General features: G+C 46.0%; 8 protein-coding genes and 1 non-coding gene across 9 annotated transcripts; 4 read left to right on the forward strand and 5 right to left on the reverse strand.

The window, feature by feature from the left end:
- Positions 1-339: 339 nt before the first annotated feature.
- Positions 340-813, forward strand: TSTA_015470 (uncharacterized protein; the record flags this gene model as incomplete). Its single annotated transcript, XM_002483650.1, has 2 exons — positions 340-577; positions 617-813. 2 exons carry the CDS (start codon positions 340-342, stop codon positions 811-813), a joined length of 435 nt encoding a protein of 144 aa, XP_002483695.1.
- A 688-nt stretch (positions 814-1,501) lies between these two features.
- On the reverse strand, positions 1,502-2,542 carry TSTA_015480 (3-oxoacyl-[acyl-carrier-protein] reductase, putative; the record flags this gene model as incomplete). The annotated part of the gene is made up of 2 exons (XM_002483651.1): positions 1,502-2,147; positions 2,250-2,542. The coding sequence occupies 2 exons, from the start codon at positions 2,540-2,542 to the stop codon at positions 1,502-1,504; spliced, it is 939 nt and encodes a 312-aa protein (XP_002483696.1).
- Positions 2,543-3,301: 759 nt separating this feature from the next.
- Positions 3,302-5,397, forward strand: TSTA_015490 (uncharacterized protein; the record flags this gene model as incomplete). Its single annotated transcript, XM_002483652.1, has 2 exons — positions 3,302-3,429; positions 3,542-5,397. The coding sequence occupies 2 exons, from the start codon at positions 3,302-3,304 to the stop codon at positions 5,304-5,306; spliced, it is 1,893 nt and encodes a 630-aa protein (XP_002483697.1). The 3' UTR covers positions 5,307-5,397.
- A 531-nt stretch (positions 5,398-5,928) lies between these two features.
- Positions 5,929-6,548, forward strand: TSTA_015500 (uncharacterized protein; the record flags this gene model as incomplete). The annotated part of the gene is made up of 3 exons (XM_002483653.1): positions 5,929-5,968; positions 6,046-6,245; positions 6,273-6,548. 3 exons carry the CDS (start codon positions 5,929-5,931, stop codon positions 6,546-6,548), a joined length of 516 nt encoding a protein of 171 aa, XP_002483698.1.
- A 623-nt stretch (positions 6,549-7,171) lies between these two features.
- Positions 7,172-7,275, reverse strand: TSTA_015510. The gene has a single exon. It is a non-coding gene; the product is annotated as a tRNA-Ile (tRNA).
- A 1,140-nt stretch (positions 7,276-8,415) lies between these two features.
- On the reverse strand, positions 8,416-10,013 carry TSTA_015520 (uncharacterized protein). Its single transcript, XM_002483654.1, has 8 exons — positions 9,854-10,013; positions 9,693-9,797; positions 9,613-9,632; positions 9,450-9,555; positions 9,310-9,403; positions 8,985-9,256; positions 8,823-8,930; positions 8,416-8,767 (listed from the first exon to the last, which is right to left on the reverse strand). Exons 1-8 carry the CDS (start codon positions 9,960-9,962, stop codon positions 8,553-8,555), a joined length of 1,029 nt encoding a protein of 342 aa, XP_002483699.1. The 5' UTR covers positions 9,963-10,013; the 3' UTR covers positions 8,416-8,552.
- Positions 10,014-10,827: 814 nt separating this feature from the next.
- TSTA_015530 (NAD dependent epimerase/dehydratase, putative) lies at positions 10,828-11,898 on the reverse strand (the record flags this gene model as incomplete). Its single annotated transcript, XM_002483655.1, has 2 exons — positions 10,828-11,473; positions 11,516-11,898. 2 exons carry the CDS (start codon positions 11,896-11,898, stop codon positions 10,828-10,830), a joined length of 1,029 nt encoding a protein of 342 aa, XP_002483700.1.
- Positions 11,899-12,494: 596 nt separating this feature from the next.
- TSTA_015540 (putative apospory-associated protein c) lies at positions 12,495-13,873 on the forward strand. Its single transcript, XM_002483656.1, has 3 exons — positions 12,495-12,963; positions 13,022-13,342; positions 13,392-13,873. Exons 1-3 carry the CDS (start codon positions 12,715-12,717, stop codon positions 13,767-13,769), a joined length of 948 nt encoding a protein of 315 aa, XP_002483701.1. The 5' UTR covers positions 12,495-12,714; the 3' UTR covers positions 13,770-13,873.
- Positions 13,874-14,208: 335 nt separating this feature from the next.
- Positions 14,209-14,679, reverse strand: TSTA_015550 (uncharacterized protein; the record flags this gene model as incomplete). The annotated part of the gene is made up of 2 exons (XM_002483657.1): positions 14,584-14,679; positions 14,209-14,525 (listed from the first exon to the last, which is right to left on the reverse strand). The coding sequence occupies exons 1-2, from the start codon at positions 14,669-14,671 to the stop codon at positions 14,209-14,211; spliced, it is 405 nt and encodes a 134-aa protein (XP_002483702.1). The 5' UTR covers positions 14,672-14,679.
- Positions 14,680-16,666: the final 1,987 nt, after the last annotated feature.

The following is a 16,666-nucleotide window of genomic DNA, read 5'->3' on the forward strand; positions in this document are numbered from 1 at the left end:
AGAATCCCCCGGCCGTTCTTCTGTATTTTCTTCAAGCATAGAGAAATACCAATCCCTCGCGTCAACACTTGTTACTCAAGGCTTTTTATACAGTGATACCTTACTCGTACCACATCAACATTCTCTCGCCTCGATTTCAACTTCTTTGTGTGAGAACTCCCTCTGTTATTCATCATTACAATCTGTGGAAAACTCATCGAGATTCATTTAGGAAATTCCCAAGTCAATAGCTCAGTCGAAATTCAAACTGCGACCACAAAAGACTTCGAGTAAGTAAATAGGAAACCCTATGGCTTAAAGTCCTAGAGATGAGTTCTGTTTCTAATGAGTTACTACAGCATGCCAAACTTTTCCTACCTCATCCCCGACAGGACTTTTGTCTTCCGCTTACAGAACCCCGAGAATGTCCTCGTGGAAGTTGAGTATGGTCGAGTCGCTTTCCAGAATGAAAGTCAGTTGATCAGCTCCGGTACCGACAAACGCCGCTGGCAGTGGCGCGTTGTCCTAAAGAATGGTTGCTTCAATTTCAGGAACGTGTACTTCGGTGGCCTGCTCCAAATCGCAGGCAGCAACCCCAGTGAAACCGGCCTCTTGTTCAAAACTGGACCGGACACAGGTGGGCCACGCGCAAGGTTCTGTGTCGGCGAGGAATCGAATAATGGATGCTTCAAGCTATATCACAACGATGAAGGACAACTTGATCCGTGGTCGACCGCAGCCCTCCGCGATCCCAATTCCACGTACCCAATATTGTTTGACGACGTCGCGAATCGTCACATTTGTCATTTCAAGTTTGAGTTGATCCAGAGCTGAATGGTGTGGACTGGACATACATCCATGTTTACTAGCTTCCAATGATGCTAGTTAGTTCTTGTGCTTTTTTCTTTTTTTTTTTTTTTAGCTGATCAATGAGAAACAATCTCTATTCTCTTTAACGACTTGCAAAGATGTAGACAGTTCAATCAAGTAATCAAATTTCTGGTGGGGAGATGTAGGAGTTCTTGACAACCTGGGCTAAGCATGGGAGGTATGCTCCCGCGTGTCTGAATCCATCTTTACACGTACCACCGCGCCCACCCAAAACATAGATGTCTCTTTACTATATGTATAAAAGACGTGTGCGACTCTAGAAGAAGTACTATACGGTAGTAAGCTCTAAGCATGAGTGTGGCTAACTGATTCCTTGACAGACTCTGTCTCGAGCCCCTTTTCGAGGCATTCTGTACCTAACTCTATTTCTAGGACATATCTAAGCAGTGTTGTATTATAATTTTTGTATCTGCGAAGCCTAGAGCACCTTTTTTACATATCAGTTATCCAGAAAGGAGGTTGTCCGTCTGGCGTTCCTGGCTGACTGGCCATAATTCGACTTGTTCTGTGAAGCATTTATCTTCCCCAAGCAGTGATGGCTGCGTATTAGCAAGATACTTCAAGACGGTAAAAGTGAATAATGCTACTATGGTATGTGCTATCTTCCTAGCCTTCTGATCGAGAATCAGCATTAGTACAGTATACTGTTGAACTTCAACATCTTTGGTCCCACAAGCTCATTATACCTGCTCCCCTCGCGATGCATCTGACTCATGTCCTCCCACCGACTTAACAGGATCTGATCCTCTTGCAATTTCTGCTGCGCTCCCGCAAACGCATCCGATCCCATAACAATTCGCACAGCCCAAGGTCGACCCTTCGCCAGGCCTTCACCCTTGACGTAATCCACCATCCTTGTTGTTAGTTTTTCCATGTCGTTTGGGACCATGTCACCCGGATCGACATTGAAGATACCCGTGAACTCCGCAAACAGTGGAAGATATGCCTCCACACCCGGTTGAGTTGACCCAAACGAAGGCTTATCAGCATCAGGGGCGCGTGGCTGGCCCAGCATCGTGAGAAAACCGCCGCATTCGAACGACACACATCGGATTCCCAGGGCCCTGACTTCTGTTTGGATGGCCTCAACGTATGTGCTCAGTGCCGCTTTCGACGCACAATAGTGAGACATGAATGGTACAGTGTAGCGCGCGCTGCTGGACGATGTGAAGGCGAGAGTGCCGCTGCCTTGAGCGCGGAAATGAGGAAGAAACGCCTGCGTGACACGCATGGCGCCGAAGAGATTGACCTGAAACATTTTCATAACGTCCGCGTCTCTGTTCGTGTTCTTTATTAGCTTTATACCCCTGGATTAAGGGGAGTACTAAGTACTGATAGAAAGGAACGAGGAAATCTTGAAAACAGGGTAGTTGACTTACTCAGCCTCCTCAACACTCTTCAATAGAGAAACTCCAGCGTTATTGACCACAACATCGATGTGTCCGAATATAGCACACGCCTCGTTGACCTTGTGAACGATCTCAGACTTCTCCACTGCCACGTCAAACTCGAAAAACACAACATGGTCTGATTTTGGAATCTGGGGACCGAGACGCTCCTCGACTTTTCGTCCGGTTGCAATGACCTTGTCTCCACGCAACAAGATTTCAGCAACAAGTGCGGCGCCTATGCCTGAGGTGGCTCCAGTGACGAACCAGACGAGTGGTGCCATGATGGTGAATTTGGGATGAATATATGAAGTCAGGATTACTTTGAAGATTGATTGTGTATAAGCTCAAATGAGACTGGGCAAGAGTCTGACTTTAAGACTTGATAGTGATTCGCAATAAATGATTTGTGTTTTGAGTGACTTCTTCATGAGAGTAGGATCTATCACTCTACTTAAACTCGAGAGCGAGCAGAAACACTTGATTCCTAGCGGACCTCACCATCGCGGACATCATGGGACGGACCCTTACCGTCCGTTCTTGTTTCAACTGATATTCAGTAATCTCTTCTCTATTTCCTGAGAGTGTAGTTGTCACTCGATAAAGAACGCGGACGAGATGCGGTCGAATTCATTTGTCCGCGGACAAGGTGAATAGCTAATCCATATAAGGCTTAGTGCTTCATTTAATCGTTATCATCATTGGACTTCGTCCGAGTTGTGTCTCGTCCATCTCCAAAGCCGATTGTCGGCTTTGGAAGCTCAATTCCTTGCCCTAATCATGTCGATCATCAGTTGTTGACTTGTCATTAGCAAATATGCCGGATTCAGAGCAGTCGGTATTACCTTATTCTAGATTAAGAACCGCGAAGAAGATGAGAAAAGGAACTCGCAGCTGTGTTGAGTGTACGTTCCGAGCCGGACTGGACTTGTCACCTTGGCCGTGTCTAGCGTTTACCCCGGCTTTACCTTACATCGGACGAATGCCGACTAATTCGTCTTTTACTATAGGCCGTCGACGGAAAATTCGATGTATTATGCCACATGGGTCGCAAGTCTGCGCCCCGTGCCACAGCAGAGGCTCACGATGCATCGACCAAAGTGGTGAGCCCTATCCCAGGGCGAGCTTCCTACGCAACGATAATACAACAGACGAATCTAGTCCTGCAAGTGTGCGTGGAGGAGTGTCTACGTTGTGAGCAGCTTCCTGTTGGTCATTGTCTTAAATTGTCTAGCATCGAATAAATGGATTGGCTGACCGGTGTTGTGTCTGCTTTACCAAAGGGCTGCGCACTCCTTTGACATTGATGCATCGTCTAGCTTCAGCACCCATCCTCCCCTTGTCTCGGTTCTCGGATCCATATCCGCTCAAGGTATCAGCCCAGCCAGGTGCACCTCCCTCTCTCGACCATCAGCTTCACCCTCTCAGATGAAGGCCAAGGAAGTCTGCGAAAACCTACGTTCTGCTTTGCCCAGCTTTGATCGGGTTTCAAGCGTGTTTGGCGAGAATGGCAGCTGGTGGGACAGCTTCCGCGATAAGACTCGCGTTATATCACAGGCTCACTTTGAAGACATAGACACATTTTCTGCGAAGGCATATACAAGTATGAAGCCAGCCGAGGTCGGCACTCTTGCAGTAGCCTATGCTCGCAGTCTTAATCAAGGATTTCACCCGCTGATGGAAACTGTCGAAAACCTTGTCCTTTCGGACATATCTTATGCAGCCACTACGGATGGCATGATGTGCCTGATACTTTTGGGGAAAACGTATACTGATATTGGCCATCCACGCCGTGCTTGGCTTGTGTGGCGACGGGGCATAACCGTCGCCCAACTCATGGTATGCGTCCCATCAATCACATTTGGTGTGTGGCTCGCTAACAAACTGACGAAGGGATATCACCGCGAGGACTGCGTTGATCCAGGGGGAAAGGGGGCCTGGTGTGCAGTGTATCATGGTGATCGCTTCACAAGCATGTTGCTGGGGCTACCTCATGGATGCAGTGACAGTATTCTGGAGCCACAGTTCAAAAATGTCACTAACACCATGCCTTTGGAACATCATTTCACGCACCGATGCGCTGTTGTAGCCGGAAGAATCATTGAGAGGAACGTTGCATCAGCAAAGCTAGCCTATTCAGAACTCATGGCCATCGATGAGGAAATGGACGCTATAGCGGACTCGACGCCTCAATCTTGGTGGGCCATTCCGGATAACCTGTTGATTTCTTACATTCTGAACTTTGAGGAGTTGCGGGAACGACTTCTCCTGCACTTCTACTTTTTCCACGTTCGCCTACATTTACATCTACCATCCATGACAACGTCCAAGACCGTTCATGCAACTACTCACGTCAGCAGGCTGGCTTGTATCGCTGCAGCTCGTCAGCTGATCAAGCGGTTTAATGTTTTGAATATGATGACCCCTAAGGGAAAGCGACTCTTTGAATGTAAAACAAGCATTTTTGTCGCTTTCACAGGAGCCGTAGTCCTCGCGCTTGGGATGTGCCATCTTATCGACCTTCGGTACAGTGAAGTAGACTCACAGGAGGACGAAAGACTGCTCTTAACCTTCTATGCGGCTTTACAAGATGAAGAACGGCGCAACGGCTGTAATATTTCGTCGCAATGTCGAACTGCTCTCGGTGCTCTTCTTACAGTTACACCACATGGTCATGGCAGAGACGGGGGAAGCAATCTATCCGCTGATGAAATGCCCTGCGAGATGCGCATCCCGTATTTTGGAAAGATCTCGCGACTGAAAGCCGGTGGTGGCTCAGAACATGGAGAACCGCAGCCTGTTGAACTCGGCTTACCTCCCATGACAAACGAGACGCTTAGTGCTGAAGTGTCTGCTCTTCCTTCAGCGGCTACAAGCACCGCCAGGGACTCTTGGATATATGAATATCCAGAAACATGGATGTCAGTATCTTTACTCGCAGGTTCAGAGGCTGACACCGGCTACGATAATCTGTTCTCGCAGCTGGATATGCTGGAAATGGATCTCGATTGGGACTGGGCATCCTTTTCGACTAACGAGATGGGATGATGGAGCTATTATTGCTGTTTCTAAAAACAGATGTAATGCCTGCAACTAGGAAGCTATTGGCGTCACTTGCAAAGCAACGTATAGCTGGCCGTGTTGTTTTATATCCGCTGGTCGCTCATATTCTAACCACTGCACTCAGGCTGAGCTAGGCGCTGAGTTTGTAAATATGACTAATCATTGCGATTTCCCGTGTCATCGACTTCCCTTTCCGATCTTTTAGTTCATTGCTCTCAGTAACACCTGTCCTTGACACAACTGTTGATTCGTTATGAGTACTGACTTCGGTAACAAAGCCCTAGACGGTAATACCCGTAAACAGGGTCAGCATACTGTGACAAGCCACTCATAGCTTGAAAACTGATGATGTAGAAAGTGATTTATTACTGCTGTGTTATAGCTGATAGAGCTAGGGTATCACCCTCAAGTGGTGAGAGTATATAATAGCTTAGAAAGGAGGTGTTTGTTTGTTGTCATTTGCTTTCTTTCCTCTCACACTCCATTTTATCATTACCCGTAGACACTTTCTCTTCACCCATCTCTCTACAGACATTTTTCACCAGTCACTTTGATCCAAATTATGCCTTAGGTCTTACTTTATTATCCTAACAAGCATACTACTGACATGTCAAAGAAAGCCAAGCAGGCCACCAGCGGTGCCAACAGTATGAACCAGAGTTCCATTATGCCTCGCAATCAAATATAGGTCCGGACCTCATGCTGACTAGACTTTCTATTTCAGTGGGTGAGAATATGTTTGGTCCACTTCTAGACCAGGCACTGCACGCAGCTGTCGACAAGGCAGTTAAAAAAGCACTGAATGAAGTCCTCGAAAAAACTGTGGACCAAGCCGTCAAGAAGGTCGTGGATGAAGCTGCACGGAAAGTTATGCAAGAGGCCTTTAAACCTTCGTATGCCAGGAAGTTACCACGTTTACCGAGGGTCTTCTCGACAGATGAAAGCTAAGAGTCTTCCGACGAGGTCGAAGAAGTCGAAGAAACCGGCGTTACGCAGGATGAGTCATTGAAGACCCCTGCACAAAGCAGTATTGAAGATGACGATGAAGACTCCTGTGAAAGCATCAGCGAAAGTGAGGAGCCATCAAAGGGAAGCTTTCGACCAGGCTGCGAGTATCATACCGCCATCCTAATAAAGGTTGGCTATTGTGCACTCGAAGTCAGAAAGGACCATCACCTCTTCGTCGCCGAATACTATCCCTACACCGAATCCAGGTTCAACCACTGAAAGTGTATCCAAAAGGATGGGTATTATTGCCTCTACAATCGTGAGGCTAAATGTTACCTAAAAGTCATAAAGCACAACCCCAGTGCTAGGAGCGCAGAACTACTTGCGGGGTTAGGGTTATTGGTTTGTTTCATGTCAAACCACACCCGGATGACGACAGGTACGAGAGGTACTGTGAGTGCAAGTTCTCGTACTTGAAAGATAATCAATTATGGGGCATGGAAGCGCGGTGCAAGGGTCGCTATGTCGAAGGTATCATTGAAGATTATGATGTCTGGACTATTGGGGCTAGTGATGAAAGCGGATCTGTGCTGGTGCGGAGCTTTAAGACTCAGAAGAATTATTTGTGGCAATTCAGGGAGGTCGACGTGAGAGATTTCGAATCGGTGCATTGGTGACAAAGTCGCTGGTATGATTCTTACCTTGAGATAGTTCTTGCGATGTAGATCCTGTCTGGAACAGATCTTCTCTATATGGAGAGATACACGCTGTATGAACAAAAATCCATTGATATTTCCTATGATTCAAAGGTGAGACATAACCGTAATACAATAATCGAAAAATAAAACCCTCTATCAAAGCAGAAACATAAGAGAGAGAGGTAGAGAAAAGAAAAAAAGAAATGGACCAACACAGGCTCGAACTGTGGACTTCCGCATGACTAATAAGTTACTTGTGATACAAGCAGATATTAGTACGGCACTCTAACCAACTGAGTTATAAGTCCTTGGAATAAGCCAAACAAATTTAGATATATGAAATTAAACTAGTGATAGATTTAGCCCTGTCATTACTGTCAGTGCACATGCTGTGTATCAATGTACTTGGGGTTCTGCCGAAGATGTCTACAGATTATATAGATAGATTTCAATGTCTGCTAGACGGATTACCTTCAGATGATCCAGGTTAGCGATTGTTATGTAAAGCTGCGCAACCCCACAGACAGAACATGGGAATATATATACATCGCCTCCAGACGACTCGGATCTGACACTATCCAAGTACGCTACATGCGGAAGGCTACTTTCTAAAGTTAAAATACTACCATTAACACGCAAGTGACCATTTAATCCTGTGTGACACAAAGAGAGTTTGCTGTTGGCATGAAACTATTACAGTAAGTGTGGAAAGGGACGCAGTAATCGCTCGCATTTTGGGGCTTGGGCGCTTGTTGATCTCGGATGAGCAGCAATAGTGGACGAGAATAATCAACAATAGCCAGTGATCTCTGTTCATTTGACATTTACGAGTACCTAATGTCCGCCATAAAAAAAATTCAATACAAATTTATGAAAATAGAAAGAAAAGAGTTGATTAGACATCCTGCTTGAAAAATTACAAAAATTTAGTGTCATGTAAACTTTGACATGCAGCCTCTTTTGTTATGTCAAATTTGACAATACCGCCAAGAATTTTAAGATTACATGACTGTAATTTATTAGCCAATAAAATTGAGTAATAAAATTGGTTAACCAATAATATAAAGTTATAAACTATATGCTGTGAAATAAGTTACTAGTGTGTAAAGTGCTCCACTACAGCTGACAAGTAATTTTGTCAATTCTGACAAAAATTTAGTGTCGCGTCGACAGACCCACTTGACATGACAAATCCATACAGGATGTCCACTTCCACGAGGACTATACCGTATTAGGAAGGATAACAATCTCATGGAATTTCCTAATCGGGGCGATATTTTAGGGCAAGATCATGGAGCCCTCGACATTGTCGCTATATTTGTTATATATGGGGTGCGGAAATTTCGACACATCCGCACCTGCTACGAGTCAAGGCAGATCAAAGCGTGTTTACACTGTAGAGTTGTGACCCGGAGTTCAAGTCACTTATTATTCAATAGATCAAATATACATATTCACATAGCTTCCATTGTCATGTCATATCATACTATATAGATATTCATGACAGTCATTAACTACATTGATTACACCCTCCACTATCACCCCCGTGAGCTTCTTAGCCCTAATAAGTCGGCTTCAGCTCACTCTAGTTCTTCCTCTTCAAGAGACCCTGGTCATTCCAGTTAGCGTCAGCACGAGCAGGGGTCTTGCCATCGTAGTATTCGCTGCAAGGAGCGAAGCCACAGATATCCTCATTTGTACCACGGAGCTGGCCAAAGGGTCTCCACCACTGGTCCCAACCTTCACCGGCGAATTGGCTGAGATTCCAGTTGCGCTCGAGGGTGACGACTTGGGTGAAGTCTATAGATCGGGTTAGCATGATTGACTCCCAAGGTGGCGAGGAAGATGGACTTACGGTTGTAGTAGTTCATGTCAACGCAATCGTAGCACTTCAAGGTATCGTTACCGAGAGCCAAAGTGTAGATTGAGTTGGGGTCACCGAAGTTGTCGTTGGTGTAAATGTCTAACATTCTTATGAGTACGCCTTCTGGGCCAAGGTTGAAATGGGGAGACTTACTGTTTTCATCGAAGGTCAAGAGGATAAAAGTATTCTTCATAAACTCGGCGTTGTTCAACATGGTGTCAATGACCCGCTGAGTGTCCACGGCAGCGTAGGAGACGTTGGTGTCGTGAGCATCATTCTTCAGGTTAGGAACATAGTACATGTAGTTGGGGGCATGGGCACCGAGGGCAACATCCTTGGCGAAGTTTTCTTCGGCGTTGACAATGTTCTTGCAGCGCTCGGTGTTGTTGCGGATGTTGTTGAAGGACATGAAAGGATTGTGCTTGCTATCGGAAATCATTAGCTGAGCTGATTTCTCAGGTCATGAATGATCGCTTACCGGACGTAAAGAGTGTCCTGGTCCTTGGAGTAGGGGTTGCAAGCACCGCCCGCGAGCGGTTTGTAACCTTCCATGTACGCCTTCCATGTGATACCTAGCGAAATTAGTAAATTGATTAAGAAGAAATAAAATAAACATACCGGCAGGCTCGAACAAATCGACGATGCTTTGTTCGGTGGAGTTGTGGTCGGAATCGTCATAAACACCGGCGGCGATGGTGTTGGCCACCATAGTGATATAGTTAGGCTATTTCCACTGTTAATCCAACATCACCGAAAAACATCACGAACTAAGCAGGTTTACCTGAGAAGGATGAGAAGTGCCTATTCAATTACATTAGCGTTGATTAGCGTGGTTAGAGCTTGTACAATGTAACCACTTACCGTGGTATCCACCAAGCAGCATGCCGTAGTGAGTTAAGTTGAGGAAGTATTCGTTGCCCATGGCTACCTCCTTATCGGTGTTCTCGAGGATGATCACCACGAAACCTAGAGACACAATATCAATTGTCTGTTCGGCTTCAAAGGTACTGTTCAGCACTTACGGTCGAACCATTTTCCGCGAGGCTTGTTGACAACCTCACGTTGCTGCAGGGGAACGGCTGCGGCCATGGACAGGCCAGACAGCATGAGCGCGGCGGTGGAGAACTTCATCTTGACCGAACAGATGAATCCAAGGAGACTTGTCAGTTTGTGCTGATGGGTAGAAGAAAGAAAGAAAAAGAGAGCAAAAAAATCTAGCAGCAGGGCAAGCCTGTATAAATACTACCAAAACAAAACATCGGCCGATTGTTTTTAATCTATTTTATTATCGTACATATAATCTAGTCAAATTAAACTAGTTTTCTGGACTAACCTCCAGAGGCACCACGTGCAGCAAGCCATTGGCCAATAACATACACAGATCAAAGCATGCAGTTCATCCATGTTGAAGTTTTTCATGATTTCGCCTCGTGGTCGTGTCTAGTCTCCGAAGCCGACATCCGGATAGTCCGCTGAAGGTGCAAAAGCTTAGCCTCAACACCCATTTCGGCGTGTTCGACTCGGTTGTTCTTGCTGATGGCCATGATAATCAACATTCTGCCTGTAATGATTGGAAAGTTAATTATATTATTGTTCAAGTCCGAGTGCCGATAATTATTATCTCCGAGATTCAACCTGCATCATCTATCATGACAGACGATGTCTTTACAGCCTTTAGAATGCCGAGAAGTTATTTCAAATTTCGATCACTGTAGAAGAATAGATACGGAAACGGATGATGGTGGATCAACCAATGCTGACTCAAGCTTCTCCCAAGACATGACACGATGCTTCTTCCTGACCCACCGCCAAGGGCTTGAAAATAAGCCTTAAAAAAGTCAGGGCGAGCTCTTTGCGGAGCAGAGTTCGAGAAACCCATTGAAATTCCTCAGGTTTATCTGTTCAGCCACATTGAGCTGAGAAGTGATTATTGAATAGCACTGAATTCACACGATAAAACTGACTAAATGGAAAAAATACGTATGTAACATAGACACTATAGATATCGCTCAAAAGCTTTCGCTGCGTCAATGATACTCTGTTTGGGCGAAATCCACTCCTTTCCAGTGGCTTTGACAGCCTTGCTACCATCAACCCTGCCCGAGCTATTTTCCGGATAACTAAAATCAGGCAAATAACCCACTCCAGGGGTACCCTCTTTGATAATAGTTCTCCTGTCTGGATATTCCTGACGCAAAATATCTGCAATAGCTTGCTCGACTCTAAGTCCGGATACAGCAAGGAATCTCTGATTGCTCGATTTCTCCGGTTCCTGAACTGCGAACAGAATCAAACGAGCCACATCTCGCACATCAACTGCACCACCACCGGGACGACCGAGAGGTGGAGGAGGAATATCCTGACCAGAAAAGATCGTCCAAATAGCCATGGTGGTCGAGTTGATATCTTCAGGATTTTCCGGGAATAGTATCGGTGGCCCCCATACGAAGACAGGGTTGATTGCGGCCAAGGTAAAAGATGGGGATTTCTCACGCTGGAAATCCCACATTGCTCGTTCCGCGGCGGTCTTGCTAGCCTTGTATATCAATCCAGGTGAAGCCTCTTTGCCTTGAAGCTCGACTGCCTTTTCCGAGAAATCATCCCAGTCCTCCTCGGTGAAGGTATATGGCGCATCGGTCGGCCTTAAATTAGTCACTGCCGCGACGGATGATAGCAGGACAAACGTCTTCAGGTTCGGTCCAGCTTTCGAATATGCAGATTCCAATACGGATTTCGCGCCATCCACGGCAGTACCAATGAAAGATTCCGGGTTTGGCGAGTTTGAAGGCATCGGCGATGCAGTATGTGCTATAGCATGGACTCCGCGCACGGCATCATCGAATGCTCCCGGGAGCGTGATGTCGGGGACTTGGAAAATGGTAAATCTACCAGAAGCGGCATACTCTTTGAATGGATCAGCCTCGAGCACTGTAGCTGCGGATTTGGCGGATCGAGTTGTTCCTCGGACATTGTAGCCTGCGTCTAGGAATACTTTAGCAGTCCAGGATGCGATGAAGCCGTTGACAGCGGTCACGAGGACTAGAGGGAGTTCGGTTTGTGATGCCATTGTACGTAAGTGTGCCTTTCTTATATTCGGTATGTGTGGAGAAGATTCTCTCTATTTAAGTAGACAGTCTGAATCCATGGATATCCATGGAAATTCCTCGACATTCCTCATTTCGCCTTTAGATTATGTGAGCAGCACCGTGGATGGTTGAGATCAGTAATCTGATATTGTTCGCGCTCGGGTGCACGACCTCGGGACTGGCCATACTAATCATTTAAGTTGAGTATGAGCTGATGTTGGCCAGAAAGCGTACGCCAATGCTGGGCATCCGTGGATTCTATACCGAATAGTTTAGTTATATATGCTCGTATTCGATTCCAAGGTTTCTGTAACAGGGTGAGATAATACTGTCAGAGGTTCCACGCGTGGAACGGAAAATGTGTCGCAAGCTCAGTCTTGTCCAGTCGCTTACTGGCACACGCCACAGTTCCAGGCCAAGAACGTGAGACAATGCGATGCTACAACATTGTCAAAACTTGTCGCAAATCGCAAAGTGGTCTTAAATATGGACAAAATAGACAAACTTGCGATCACTCGTATGGAACTGCCGGCCGGTTAGTAAGATGACTAAGATCTGTGTTGCCCCTCCGATCTCCGCCTGATATCATCTTAATTACTGAACAATCATCTTTTCATCTTCATTTCTTCAATTTGTTGTCCGATTCAATTCCATCTCTTCTCTGTCGCTGAGCTGCTGTTGACCACTCCGATAAGATAACAAAATCGCGGGGTTCACATCTACCCGTCTTATCCGCCTCATCTCGTCACCATCATTCTGCCCAAACAATAACAATCTCGTGCAATCAATAAATCAATATGGATCGCAGCAAAAAACCAACCTCAATCGGTATCGGAGGCTCCATACCTCAACCAACAGTAAACATCAACGACAACGGCACCGTCGACGCAAAACTGCCCTCTGGCGAATCCGTGACTGTACACTTGTTTGGCGCAACGGTGATTTCGTGGAAGCTTGCGAATGGCGCGGAGCAGTTGTTTGTGAGCTCCAAGGCGATTTTGGATGGATCAAAGGCTATTCGTGGTGGGATTCCGGTTGTGTTTCCTGTAAGTCTTTTGATCCTTTTTCTTTCAATCATAGCTGTACTGACAAGATGTTGGATAGGTATTCGGTCCCCCGCCTCCAGACCATGCCACCTCCAAACTTCCTCAACACGGTTTCGCGCGTTCATCCAACTGGGAATTTCTGGGTAAATCGTCGTCCGAGTCTTTGGGTGATAAAGCAGATACAACAGTCAAGCTGGATTTTGGTCTGTCCTCGAGTATGATCACTGAAGAATTCCGCAAGGCCTGGCCATATGAGTTTGGGCTTGTGTACAGTGTTACACTTAGCCCGGAGAGTTTGGAGACTTCTCTACAAGTGCAGAATAAGGGAACTGAATCATTCGATTTTCATGTGTTGTTGCATAATTATTTCAAGGTTCCTGTAAGTTGCATTACTCATTTTGTAGGCGGATATGATGTTGACTTTTTAGGACGTCACCAAAATTGGCGTCACCAACCTCCAGAACAAGACATATATCGACAAGGTGGACAATAAACAAGAAAAACAAGAAACTTCCGACGCAATTGCCATCACCGGTGAAACTGATCGTGTCTACCTAGACGTCGACCCTGCGACCCCTGTCAGTGTGGTTGAAAACGGCAAGCCTCTGTTCACAATCGCCCGTGAGGGGCTCAATACTGTGACTGTATGGAACCCATGGTTGGAGAATGCGAAGAAGATGAGTGATTTTGGTGATGAGGAGTATAAAGGGATGGTTTGCGTTGAGCCGGGTGCTGTGAAGAGCTTCTCAGTTCTGGAGGGAGGGGATGCGTGGGAGGGTACTCAGACTATTCGGCCTAGATTGTAGTAATGTAGTAAGCTACCTATAGTCTGGTAATTAGATAATTGAGTTGTTAGGGGGAAAGACTCTACAATTGAGGTTTGGAGCAATGAATCCTTTTAATCACAGTCAATCAAAAAATGGTACAGTAGAACCTGGCTTAACGAAAGAAGACCTCTCCATGTCTAAACCTATCTGTCCATAAAGTATTTCCAGGTATTTCATATATATAGGTATTAGTCTGCCGAAGCGTCACTGCCCTCGTTGACATCACGTCAAGAGACAGCCCGTGATTTGAATCGACTTCTTCACCCTTTGCAGAATTGTTTCAGTTACTGTAATGGGTGACGTTATTGGACCAAGCTCTCACATGCTGGGTTTTGGCATGGGGACAGCAACGATCGTATGGATGAGAGCGTTCATGGCCAGCCCACGCCGATGAAAAATAGGCTGAGGCTTTAGTTTCTCAGCGATCAACAAGCTCATCCGGGCTGAGTGCCCAGTTTGTAAAGATGTGAGGGTCTGTTGTCATGCTTGGATGCGATATTGCCAATAAGGCTGTTTGCCGATTCTCTGGATTTTGGCTATTCCGACAAAGGATGTTGCCGTTCTCGCACCAGAAGATGATGAGTGATTGTCCCGGTTCAAACCAGATTGTCTTGACGAATTCGTCAAGGCCTTTACTGAAAGCCGGGTCTTGGTGATTGTGCAGATTCATCCCTCCTTTGAGAATGATGTTGACGTCCCACAGTCTATGAGGGAAGTGCGATAACGGAGCAGAGTCTTCAATGTAAACTGTTAGCAAGGGCTAGTTCTTCTTTGCTTGGAGGAGTGAACGTACGCATTCTTCCCATGCCATCGTCTAACATCCGTGACATTCCCTGTAGCTCAGCTTGATCGGTCAATAGCTTATCAAATTCCGCCAACATCTTGAATATGGTCTCTTCAAAGGTAGACTATTGGCTCAATAGTTGTAAGCATATTATGCAGCGGATAACCGGAATTGGCGCGATGTGAGTGAATCCGTATTGTCTGTTCTCTATATTTTGGTGCTTTGGCATGTTTCTCATCTTATCACGAAGGCGAGTGTCTTCAGGAGCAGGATGCAACACGCATTGACGATGGACTCATCCACACATTCAGATGATTGTTCTCATATATGTCCAGGACCCTTTTCTGAGCCTTGGTAAGAGAAATATCTCCCAAATTATGGCAGCCAAAATCTCGTGCACTACTTGTGGTATCCCAAGGACCCTCTTCAGCAGAACCAAAAGAAGCCAAGGATAGCATGCATACTGCCCAGCCAGCGGATCATTGCGGCAAATTGGATTGATGGTGACATGTTGTTCGGTTGAGTAGGCTTAATATTGAGGAATGGATTCGGGCGGCTGGTATGATATCATTGGTCTTGATCAGGCGACCTATTGGATGGTTAGTAATAGTTCTAAACAGTCTTTAAACAGTTGATTACTCACTCGCCTTCCGAGATGGATGCGTACATGAGCTCTTGAGATTATTTGAATGTATTGGCTCAGTTTTGATCCAAGTACGTTTGTCGAAGACCTATGACTTGCTGCAGGGCTGAAAGTGACTTCTCCACTCATCCAGTGTCACGAAACTCGTGTCGAATTTTTGGTCATCGGAAAGTGGTGTGATTGTGACCAGCTCGATATCAGCCTTCAATTGTAATTTTCTCGGAAATGATCTAGCAGCTTCTAGAGTCGGCTGCATGGCATTGAAGATTTCCAGGACGCGACGAGAATCTGGATGTACTGGCTTCACCAGACCCTTCTGCACTTAATATCTTTCGAGCTGGAACGGATGGCTTGCGAACAGTGGGCTCAACCTTCTTACCTTTACTCCCAATTATAATAATACGAAGGAAACTGGCATGAGAAGACCCCTGCAGTCCAACTTTGAAACTCTCCAACTTAAACAGTAGTTGGAGGTAAAGTGGTACCGGCAAGCTCCCGCGGTTCAGCTTTCATGCCGTCAAAATCCATAATAGTAGGAACCAAAGTAGCACCGTTCCCTCCGAGGGCTAGCTCTGAGGGTGTTCTGAAGTCCGCTCTTGATGGGTTTCTGGTCGAAATTGAGACCGCAAATTATGCGTGATTTTAACGGTTTGATCCATCAGAGTCGGCTATACCTAGGTGGCTCTCTGTAGCTACTTCGGTACGGGCTCCCAATCTGTTCCATTTCATGTGGAATCATGTGAAGAAACCAAGTCGGCCACTGCCATAAGTTTGTGATGACGATGAGGGTTATTCATCAGGAGCACGGGCTAGAACAGGTTTATCGATCATCGGCTCTTCTTTCTCAGAAGCACGTGTAAACTGTGACAACATTAGAGGAGTTGCAGATAAAGATGGTGAGGATGAAGTCTTACTGGGTTCTGGTAAAGAAAGGCACAACAATGAACCGCCAGATTGGTCAAAGAATGATTTCTCATGAAGTGAGGACTCCCCAGAAGAGATTTGTGAGTTGTTGCCCCTCTTGACCTTGATATCTTCACTGTTTCTAGTGGGGTTGTTGTCCCCCTTCCTCCTCACTTCCAAGGGGAATGGACGCTTCCTCCACGCAATGATGCTGCAAGCCTTCAGCATGAGATTCATATGCATCCAGATCCTCGATGAAGAGGAGCTCTGAATGGAGGGGAAATATTTATAGGACTTGTGAAAGACGTCTGTGGCACTTGGCAGCCAATTTTCAAAAGAGGATGTGGCCAGTTTGTCATGCTGGGATTGAACAGTCGGAGTTGGCCTTCTTTGGAATCAATGTACTGATACAATCAGTTAAGCACATATGAAACAAAGAATGGACTCACCGGCACACAGTTACCATCACAACAAGCATGGCAGTGCTTGTTCACTCTTCAAAGTTTTTCAGTGGAATGTCAAATTGTGTCTCTTGGAGACGGGATG

This window comes from Talaromyces stipitatus, genomic scaffold (genome assembly GCF_000003125.1).
Source record: "Talaromyces stipitatus ATCC 10500 scf_1105507295549 genomic scaffold, whole genome shotgun sequence".
Classification (NCBI taxonomy): domain Eukaryota; kingdom Fungi; phylum Ascomycota; class Eurotiomycetes; order Eurotiales; family Trichocomaceae; genus Talaromyces; species Talaromyces stipitatus.